The 11,716-nt window shown below is 39.8% G+C and overlaps 1 protein-coding gene across 1 annotated transcript; it reads right to left on the bottom strand.

The window, feature by feature from the left end:
* Positions 1 to 6,792: 6,792 nt before the first annotated feature.
* Positions 6,793 to 9,467, bottom strand: LOC107091596 (natterin-3-like). The gene is made up of 2 exons (XM_015385603.1): positions 9,350 to 9,467; positions 6,793 to 7,880 (listed from the first exon to the last, which is right to left on the bottom strand). Exons 1-2 carry the CDS (start codon positions 9,465 to 9,467, stop codon positions 6,793 to 6,795), a joined length of 1,206 nt encoding a protein of 401 aa, XP_015241089.1.
* Positions 9,468 to 11,716: the final 2,249 nt, after the last annotated feature.

Here is an 11,716-nt window from a genome sequence, read left to right as displayed (position 1 = left end):
CTGGCGGGGGCACGTGTGGTTTTGCTGCCAATCGCGAGCGATTTCACTTGTTTGAGAATAGTGGTTTCAGCCAATACTTAGTAGGTTATTCAAGCCAGACCTGGCCAGCCGCGCGGGTTTACTGCATTCATATGCTAATTAGGGCCATTAGTACAGCTGATCGCTCTCCACATACGTCAGAGTCCGTTTCCGACAAACGCGGACAAGCGCGGATAGCAAATTGTCGGAAACTGACGAAAATCAGGGAGATCTGCGGGAGTTTACGGGGGGGACGAAAATCTCACTTTTCATGCAGTGCTACATGCAGTTTGTCGAGCCAATTTTGATGTTAATCAGATCCAGATGATTTCTTACTCGGCGTGTCAATCTCCCGCACTACAATTGTGATGACAGTTCCTGTCACCTCAGGGCATAGCTGTGGTGCGCCCTAAGCACTACTATACTTCTGTATTGCAGAGGAGCTAATGTACATGTACAACTTTTAACAAGAGTCAATGGGTAAGTATTTTTACACCCTATGGCGATAACACGTCACCAGTCTGAAGAAAAAATTAAACAGCTTTACTCGTCATTAAAGATAAAATATTTATGTTGTACATCTAAAAAAATCTATATTATTATATTTCGAAATATTGTAATTTTATAATTTAATTGTAATTATTTTTTTTTGTCTCAATCAAGGTCATTGGGTGGGTGGGGCGACGCTCTAGCGCCCTCTATTGGCCAGCCGCCACTGGTTTTAATGTAGAAGTCCACTTAAAATTGTCTGTGCAGTCAGTTCATCAAGATTGCGATCCTCCCTTAAAATATTATTTGGCTGTCGGAGCCGTGCAGACCTCCACATAGTGACAGCGCTCAGCCCGTTTGTCTCTTGGGGGATTTCTCCTACTGTTCATGTTGTAGCTTGTAACCTAAACAGCAGGGACTCAGAGACTGTGTAGTTTTTGCTAATTTTTAAGAAGGGTGACATTTTTTCAAATGATTAAAGAATATCATTAAAACACGAAACTTGGAGCTCTGTAGAGAACAAACAAAGACCTTTACGATATATGGAATGTTGCTTAATTTTTGCCCTATTAGTTTTTATTCTTAGTCTGTAATGGTTACAGTCGTTAATCAGCACTGGAGCTAAACTGCCAGCTCCAAAAATGCTTGATTTTTAACAACCTATATAAAACACTAAGAGACAAGTCATTGAGTTTAACACCAGCTTCACATTTGGCAACAAATGATGAAACACCTTCATTTGTCAACTATGGCTCATTCTCACACTGCATAAAAAGCCAAGACACATGGGTTCCTCTATTTGGTTCACTGTACTACCCATGATCTCCCACTGAAAGAGAACTGCACTAAAGTTCAACCACAAAAAAAAAAAAGAAAAACCCAAAAAAGCTTTTATGTTTAGTGGACTATACAGATGTGTTTTGAAATCACATTGAACTTCCTCTGCAATTAATGTTTTAACCTCAAGGGGTGCCAATTAACCCTTCCCTTCCCTTGTGGTAAATAATAAATAAATAAATATGTCATTTAATCAAATAATATTGGGACTGTCATACGTTGTTCTGTGAATTCATGCCCAACTAGCTGTTTGTTAGAACACCAAATAAAAGTGTGAATTGAGCTCAAATCATGGTCAAAAAGATAACTGCATATATATTTAATAAATTCACCACAAGTTCCATTTAAAATATAAGAGTTTAACAAATCTCATTCAGCTTCAGCTCAAACATATTTCAGTTAAAAACTCTTGACCAAACTGGTGGAAATCAATTAAAATAAGCTACTATGTTCGCAAAGAAAAACCACATCTTCACTGAAGGCATCAGATTACGGCTGCTGTCCCCCTATATATTTGTGGACGAAAAGGACTGCACCCAGTAGTGTATCTGTCCCTGGAAAGGTGGGTATACTCTAAATTTTTGCCCTTTTTTTAAATGCAGAAAATCATCAGTAGTATTTGCTCATTGTCATATACTTTCTGCTATTTGATCTCAGGGAGGAAGGATTACGAAATCATCAACGCTGGTCCACAGACTAGTGAGAGACAATTATGGATTAGTGTGGGTGTCAAGGGTCTGTCTCAGGTACCCAAAGTGGCAGTCCTTGGGAGTACGTCTTGAACTCAGAACCTCTGGAACACAAGCACAATGTGCTAACCATTAGGCCCCCACTCCCCAGCTAGTAGCTAGGCCTCCCATGAAGTAACTTGTTTGCTCATAAATTTGTTGTCAATAAGTAATGAACATATGAGAAAACACATGAACGTTAACGTTATATTAGTGTTTAAACCTTTAGTGGAATAAAGCTTGTTTCAGCTTTTATAAACAACAGCTCAAACATTTCAGCATGGGATACCATGCTGCACAACCTTCTGAAGTATGCTGGCCAAAGTGGTTGAAGAAGGCAGTCGGCAGATGACTAGTGTAAAAATGTCTTTACTAAAGAATTTCCCCAAAAATAACTCAGTGGTTTAACATGGCTCAGCAGAACATTAGCTGAACTTAAATCGACCATAATTATTGTCAAGTGCACCCAGCTACACGGATCCGGTTCTCCTCCTTTCTTGAACATCACTATTCTCACTGCTTCAATACTTTAATGTCTGAAAGACAATATGGCCTCCAATAGAGTATTCCATAAACAGATACAACCAAACAGTTTACCCATCAACTTGCATAAGTTACATTCAAATAACTAAAGGCAACACATTCTAAACTATAGCTGTATAACCATACAAGTAAGTTCACCAAAATAAAACACAGAAGTTTGATAATCGCGCAAAAACCTAGAAGAGTTATGACCTGACTAAATAATTTGTAAAAATGCAAAACATCAACAAACCCAGGGTAGTAAATGAATACAAACTACAGAATAAATAAGAGATGGTTAGAACTATTATAAACCTTACGTTGATACTTGGACACATCATCGGTGATTTAACCCAGGGTTACAGGGTGTTTTGGGTCTTTAATAATAAGACACCCTCACCAGGGTGACCCAGCCGGGGGCGATCACTCCCCGGCTTGTGTCCAAGTAGCCACCGGGAGGTCTTTTCTGCGGCCTCAAGAATATTCTTGGTGGGCTTCCTCACCTGCAGTCCTCTAAAGCCGGGCATACACTGTGCGATTTTTTTTCAGTTGTTGCACGCAGCTACTGCTCACACTGTACGACTAAAAACCAAGTCGGACTCAGCTCTGCACTGAGATGGAGCTGCTCTGACTCGTCTATCTGGAAGCCAAAACAATTAAAGGGGGTATTAAGCCCACTATAGTGAAACTCGCTCACTTGGCAATTTGTGCAATTTTGTGCTGAAAGCCCTAAAAAGAAAAGGCGACAAAGTATTGAGCAAACGTAGCTACTACGGTCCATCAATTTTACAGACAGAACTGCATTTCACTCATTGCATCCCTGCCAAGCTGCTGTGTATACAGAAGAAATCCTTGTTTGTGCACTGAGCGATTTGCCCACGCCTGTCGGGCTGACCTCACGATTCTGCCCTCACGATTCCTGATCGGGAGGAGGTCGTGAGAGGCTGATTGCCCCTCGTAACCCCTTGTACACTAGACGACTCACAACGCACGATCAGGCTGAAAGTTGGCCCCATCGAAAGATTCTCGCATGACTGGAAAATCGCCCCGAAAATCACAGTGTACACCTGGCTTAACACAAAGAAGTTTGAACATTCTCTGGAGTGAATGTCTAGCAAAACCTCTGCACCCGATTTCGACAGGTCTTTGTGGGTCTTCCAGCCATTACTCCGGCACTCTGCGGTGACCTCAGAGTATTTGGCTTAGCCTCCTCAATCCGTACCTCCCATGGGACAGTTAGTTCCAGTAGGACCACTCGCTTGGTGCTCTCCGATGTTAACATCATATCTGGGCGGAGTGAAGTGGTAGCTATGTTAACTGGGAACTTGAGTTGCTGTTCTAGATCAACTTGAAGCTGCCATTCACGAGGGGTAGCGAGGAGCCCTTCTGAGGAATTGGGCTGGTGGTTTGCCTTCTGCCCCGCTCTAACAAAGGTGATTGACTGTATCGCTGTGCTGATTAAATCCACTCAGGATTTTAGAACTTGGTCGTGGCACCAGGAATAGCGCCCCTCTCCTGAGGCCTTTGGGCAGCATCTCAGAATATGCTCCATGGTGCTCCTTCTCTGGCACAGATTACACTCAGGTCTGTCTGACAGGCCCCAGGTGTGAAGGTTGGCCAGACTTGGGAGGACGTCATAGACAGATATGAGGAGCTTAAACAAAGCAAACAGGAAAATTAACTGAAATGTATAAACAGAGACAAATGGAGTTCCCACCCAACTTGTCAAAAACCTATTAGTGTGTCTGTACCCAACAGTCATTGACAAAGTTTTGATTTCAGAAGTGGGGGGATGCAAGCACTTTTTAATATAACTCATATATATGTTCAGAGTGTTTTCTAGTAGATCCTCTGTGTTTGTTTCCTCCACTTTCTCTATGTTTCCACCACATATCTGGCATCTCTGCTATCCCTCTCCTGACAAAATATATGTATGCATGATATGAACAATTGGACAATTTGGGGTGCAACAATTAATCTAGAGTGGAGGTCTTCAACAGGGGGCTGCGACCCCTAGGGGTCCATGGAGGTACTACATGGGGGTCAAGAAAGTTTTGGTTGATTAAACTTTTTTTTTTATATTCCCCCCTGCATTTTTTTCCACTTATTGAAATTCTTTAAATCCACATTAACATGAATTCAACACACTGTAGTAAACAGATCAATGGCGGCAGAAGATGTCTTTCAGTCATCAATGCAGACATTCAGCGACACACAGGAGCTCTTTCAAGCTGGGAACCGTTTCATTCACAACACTTGTCCCATCAACCAGAAATCAGAATTAGAAATACTTTAATAATCCCAGGGAGAAATAACTTTCGTTACATTACTCCATCTGTAATAGTGACTATAGGACTAGTTTGATATAACACAATTTCATACAATATATATATAAAATTATGGGGTCCCCGCTCCATCTCGCCGTCAGTTTGGGGGTCCTTGGCCTGGAAAACGTTGAAGACCCCTGATCTAGATTAAAAACAAATAGTTTTATAATCATTTTCAGCTTGGATACATAAACCTACATTTGCAGATTGCATTTTTTTTTTTTCCCTTTTTCGATGATGATAAAATACTGTACTATACAGTGTTTTAACAATATAAAAACAGTGCACTTGGAGAATAAATAACCAATATACAGCTGTGGACACTTTTAAATTAATGGATATTTGAAAATAGCAACAGCGCGTTATTTAACTGACAAAGATAGAAAGTGTGCAAAAATCAGCATAAATGTAAAGTTGTTGGGAACAGTTGTGGTTATAAAGTCTTACAGCCGCTGGAATGAAGGATCTGTGATAACACTCCCTGGTGCGTTTAGGGTGCAGCAGTCTGTCACTGAAGGAGCTCTGTAGCTCTGCAACAGCTTCATGCATGGGATGGGAGACATTATCCAACAGAGATGTTAATTTACTTGGAATCCTTTTGTTTCGCACCTCCTGCACTGATACCAGAGGGCATCCAATCACAGAGCTGGCCTCCCTGATCCTTCCTGATATACTATAACAATAATATATTTTATTTATCAGCAATTTAAATAAAACAAATATACTTTACAAGATTACTGAGAGCTTTATAATCTGGTGGAGAATCTTGAAGTGGATATTCTTCTTTATGGAGCAATTGAAGGAGTTTTAGGAGGGGTGTTACACAGTTCTTTAAATGTAACTCACACTTTGACTTTTAAAGAAGTCTCACATGTCTCTTTCTTTTTTCAGACACCCTTGCTGCGAGTCTAATAACAAGAAAACACACACAAACACACACACGTGACCAATTCAAAGACTTGTGTAATTGAATAAATCTCACCCAATGTGATTCCCTCACTACTGCTCTCTTCTGGGGACCCATGCTCTTCTCCAAGACTGTAACTCATGGACCATTTAGTATATCTTAAAAATCGAAAACATACCAGAAAGCAGAGAAAAAGACTTGCGACTCTACAGTTCTAATTATGGTAGCACGTAGGACTTGAGCAGCATTGTGACCATCCAATTACAGACCCGATTCAGTGGCGCTTAAAATGAGCTTCTCAGGAGGGACAGCGATGACAGCCAATCACACAAGAAAAGAGTGAAGTCTAATCAGTAGCATGTGGGCAGTCTAAAATCAGGGAAGTGGGCTTCAGCTTGATCTGCAGTTTTCTGCTTGATCCTAGTGTGTACTCTAGCGTAACGATGTGTTTGGACAGTAAAAAGTGCAGGGGACCAAAACAAACTATTTAATTATGTTCGTGCCAACAGTAAACACATGAAATTATCAAAAATATTCAGAAATATAAATTGTTTAGCTGGAAAATCTGTCCCTAAATGTGCCAAACGTCTACCCCTGTTCATCTCCTTTGTGAAAGCTGGGTTTCACCTGTATCCAGTATGAGCAGCTTGGCATGGCAGGCTCACAGCAGGGATGTTATTTTCTTTTCAGGAGTTTTCGCACCTCCAGCCTTGTCAAGGCACCTGAAAGTCCTGTTACTCAGAAAGAAATGTTCCTCAATGGAACCATTTTTGGTGATCTTTTTTTTCATGTCTTCCACCTCTCTTCACCCCACATCCTGTTTTTACTTATTTTGTACTAATAAACAAAGTGCCACAAAACTAAAATGTACTGTTACACAAAAAATGACAGGCAAAGTTATTTCTGTTTTTAGGTTGCCTTTTATTTTCCATACAAGTTTAAATCTCTAAATTTATTAGGATGATCACTGGGATGGGGAGCAGGGAGCAGCATCCATCACTGGCTGACACCTTTCTACTACTGCGTTGATCTCCCCAACACTCACATCGTCATAGGTGCCAGTGATGGAAGTCCAGTGGGTGTCTCCGTCGTGGTTGGTCCTGCTAAGCCTGCCTGTGAATGGGATGTCTGCTGTCATCTTCCTGCCATCCATCCTCACAGAACATGAGTGGTTTGGTGGGACTGTCAGCTCCACTGACACTGTGTGACTGATGGTCTCTGTCATGGACGTCCCCTTTGAGAAGGTCACTGTCTGCTCCTTGGTAAAGTCCACATTCTCAGGGCCAAGGATCGGTACTTTTGCTGTCATGGTGGACAAGGAACTATTCCGGGTCTCCCTCCCAATGTTCCAAGTCTTCTCCACTATGGTGGTCTTCTCCAGTGTCACGGTCTTCTCCACGTTTCTGCACTCCAGGTTGGTGACCTTGGTGAGCTTCAGGGCCTCTGGAGGATGGTGGAAAAGCTCTATCTGGTCAATGGCATACTCTACATGGGATATGTGCTGTGTGTAGGTGTCCCTATTGATAGCAAGTACTTGGTAATTCTTGTACCAGTACTCGTCACCCTCCCAGGGAAGGAAGAATGCCTCATGTTGAGTCACAACTTTGCCAAGTCCGTACTTGTTCTTACCAACATAGATGTCTGAATTTGGGCAGGTTTTAATGGCACTCGGAGGAACCGAACCATAGGAATCTTCAACCCACATCAGGAACTCAAAGTGATCTACGTTTACAAGAACTTCGAACTTAGAGGATGCATACTCTTTCTCGGCGTAGGCGTACTGGCAGAAGCCTCCTTTACTGGGAGTATAGAAACCAGCTTCACAGTTGACTTTGCATATGTAGTCAGTCCGCTCAGTGTAACCATTAAAGATGGCAACTGCACCATTTGGGAGTGATCCCGTCCATGTGATCCACTTGAGGTTGACATGTTCACTAAACATGGGTAGGGAGTGAGAGGTCTTCTGGCTATCAGGGGCCTCTCTGATCTTTGGAGAGTTGCTGACTCTACGAGATGGGACCACATTTTCAAGGGAAGGGTTAAGCGATGATTCTGAGGAAAAAAAAGTGGAGTGTTGAAACTCATCATAATTGGCCATTGTTCTTATAAAACTTGCTGGGTTTTGCCTTATACTTAAATATCTAACCTTTGGTTGGACATCTTGGAAAGATTTGTTTTCCAAGGATTGGAACACTTGAAAAGAACTACAGAGCTCCTTCAGAGACTTGAAAAGATTTTTTTTTTTCTTTTTAACAGTCATTTCCTTTATTGGGTAATTATGTGAAATATAATTGGGTGCATAAAACAGCACTGTCCCAGTTTTTTTTCTATATCTTCTTCTGTCATTGTTTATATATGTATATATCCCATCATTTTCTAGATCTGGTCACAAAAGGGCCAGTTTTCTATTTCTTTTACTTCTGGAGCCTCTTGGATCAGGAGTTTTATACAAGAACTGTGGCTCAGTCTGATTTATGTACCAACAGAGGCAAAAAGAAGACAAATAGATTGCTCTAAAAATATGGTTGATGTAGAATGTTGGATTTGATCAGTTATACAAAATCCAGCTTCTTTAAATGTGTTTGAATGCCAATACAAAGTTGTTATATTTGTAAACAGAAACCTAACTTCAGGACAGGGTTGTGTAGAGTATGTAGATGGTAAAAGCTTTGATAGAGAGGAATTACTTTGAACATTTCAAAAATAATAATAAAAAAAAAAAAAAATATCAATGTTATTCTGATTAAGTTTGGACTGTGGACAAAGTACATTTGAAGGGAACATTTGGCTGAAATAGGATGACTTAAAAACCTTTTTATGTTAATTGACCTGCAATGTGCAGCTATTAGTTTGACTCCATAATAATTTCTAATACTCCCAACTAATAATAATAGAACTTTACAGTATTAATATCAGAGTGGAAAAATTCACCTCTGCATTTGAGGAGCAGAGGGCTGCCACTGTGCAGCGCCTGGGGAGCAGGGTCGGGTTAAGAGTCTTCCTCAGAGCCAGAGTGGCAGTCCATGGAAGTGGGGCTTGAACTCAGAACCTCCGACACCCAAGCACAATACTTTAACAATTAGGCCACCACTCCCTAATGGTTAGAGCATCACAGTAGCTACTGTTTAAAGCACACAATGACTATTGCAAAAAAGTAAAAAAAACAAAAAAAACACTGTACTTTGTTTTCCATGTTTGAAGATGTTTCGCTTCCTATCCAGGAAGCTTTTTAATTCAAAATTTCTGGATTAGCATTGAGTTCCAAGCTTTATAGAGTAGCCCCTCAAAGCCTTGTTTTGGTTTAGAAAACATGCAAATTGAACTGGAAGAACAGGTCCACCCCTTAGTAATGGTGAGTCGTTTTTTAACTGTTTTGGAATGACTATTACCTGGATGACTGAGAATCTTCGCCAGCATATCACTTAATGACTACTTGGTGTTTGTTCGGCTATGCATAGACATTAAAAACAGACAGGAATTGGGGGGGTTATAATTTGAGATAAATGACAACATCAACTCACTGCTTGGGTTTTCTTTGTCCCTCTGCAGCATAGAGGTTTTGGGATACAGGTCAGACTGCAGCGCTGGGCTGCAGAGCTGCAGGACTGCCAGAACAACAGCAATGACACAGCACCTCATCTGAAAACATACACACAAAAAAACATGAAGCAATGTTTTCCCTGGTGTAGTAAATAGCTTCTTCAAAAAAAGATAACTGGTCTGCACTGGTAGACAGAAAAAAGAAAGTAAGAATTTCTTACTATCAACCCTGCACATGTTAGTAAATTCACAAATTATGGGGCTGAAATTATTCTTTGTACATATCTTGTTGTGCTGCAAAGGGAATATCTATAGCTGAAAAATAACTCTCTTTATTTTGGGATTATATGTGATAAACTTTTGTTTATTTTATGTCAGTTACCTTAAAATAATACAAATCTATGGATATCAACAATGCACCAAAGACTTAAAATGCAGGACGAAATATATTGAGGGAAAAAACACTTATACATATGGTTTCAAAAATAAAACACATCCAAACTTATAAAGTCACACAGACAAAAGGTGGTCGGACGAGAAAGATGACTGCTTTTACACTGATTAAAGGCAAACCAGTACTAAAGATATCTAACAAATAATTTCATACCATTCTATATAAATCAGATATTATTAAGAATATCTAAGAAAGTAATAGTTAACATAAAAAAATAGAATAAACCAAATCTTAACTAAATGTATAAATATATAATGAGTCACTGAAATAAAATCAGAGCTTATTATTCAGATGTGAAAAAGTATTATTTTTACCTTTAATCTTTCCAGCTGCAGTGACTCTTCCTGCTCATTGTAGTGAGTTTTAAAACCTTCTCGATGACTTATTGCCCCTAATAAACCTGAAGCAAAAGCTCTTTGCACAGTTCATGTCAGCAATCTTAAACAGGACCGCTGGACGCACTTTTGAACAGTGTGTGCTGTAAACATTTTTTGTATTGCTTTTTTGGACAAAAGACCTGTGAGCCTATAGGCCTGTTTAAAATACAATAAAAAGAAATAAGTAAATAGATTGAGATTTATTGTCATATACACTTCAGTGCATGCAATCAGGGTCTATAACACATAGAGATTATCAGTTCTCAGGTAAATATATGCGCTATTAATTAAATTTCTCAGTAACACTGTGACAGTGTAGATTTGGTCAGCTGCCATGAACCTAAGTCTGTGTGTTTATGAAACACGCGACTATTAGCTCCAAAATCCTTGTATGCAAACCAAAAGGAAATTATTAGATTATTATACTATTCAAACGTTACTGAATAGTTTTCCATTACACAAATAACACAAGATCAAAGCAACACTCTTTAATACTATGTTAAACTGCACGAATGGATATAAAAATTGTGCGGCGGCACCATGCTGTTACTTTGAGCTACAGGCAGGATGCCCTGCCTAGTTACAGTCGTCCAAATGATGAGGCTCAGAGGTTGCTGAGATAAATTCTGTCATTAACGGACAAATTTAAAAACGCATTTCTGTGCCATGTTTCTGTCACAGTCTTGGTTCTGTTATGTTTTCTTTTGAGCATTAAGTTTTACTTTGCTCCATGTTTTCTAGTTTTAGTGGTTTAATTCTTATTTTGTTGTGTTTTCTGGTTATTTTTCAGTTTTCATTTGTTGACCTCTGTGGCCCTCTCCTTTTTCCCTAGCTCCTTTCCTGTTTGCTCTGTTCACACCTGCTCCCAATCTGCTCGTTAGTCCTCTCTTTGTTCAGTCTCCAATAAATACACTCTTTGTGCAGTTCCTCAGTGCTGGTTTCTTTTCTAACTTCTTCCAACTCCGTCTCACTGTATCTTTCTTGTCGTGATTGTATCCCCCTGATGTCTCCATGGTTTCTGGTTTGTTTGAGTTTTTTCATGTTTGATTTTTTGGATTCCTGCCTCAGTGTCTGTTAACGCTTCATTAAATCCAAAAAAAAACTCTCCTCTGCCTCCCTGCCTCTGCATTTGGGTCCTCAACCACTACCAAACCCTGACAAATTTTCTCCTCATTTCTGTCAGTAGACCATATAAATTTACCGTGAACTTCTGTTAATTAGGCCTCAATATTATTAAATAAAAAGAGTAAATCAGTCAAATTCCATTACCAAAATATTCATAAGAAATGTATAAATTGTGGAAAGTATTTTTAATTTATTTTTTAATCTCCCTCTTGCCACTAGGTGCTGCAGCACCCCCAGCATGCCCACTTCATGATCTTAAATGTCCATTTTTTAAAATGACATTTGATCAGAAGTTAAACTCAGAATCACTTAAAAGATGTCATGTACAGAAGCTCAATCCAGCTGGCTTTGACTCCTCTCTGAGCTTAGAAAGACCAAACCTTTTAATAAAA

This window comes from Cyprinodon variegatus, unplaced genomic scaffold (genome assembly GCF_000732505.1).
Source record: "Cyprinodon variegatus isolate N-32 unplaced genomic scaffold, C_variegatus-1.0 Scaffold344, whole genome shotgun sequence".
Classification (NCBI taxonomy): Eukaryota; Metazoa; Chordata; class Actinopteri; order Cyprinodontiformes; family Cyprinodontidae; genus Cyprinodon; species Cyprinodon variegatus.
This window is presented reverse-complemented; position numbering and strand designations above follow the sequence as displayed.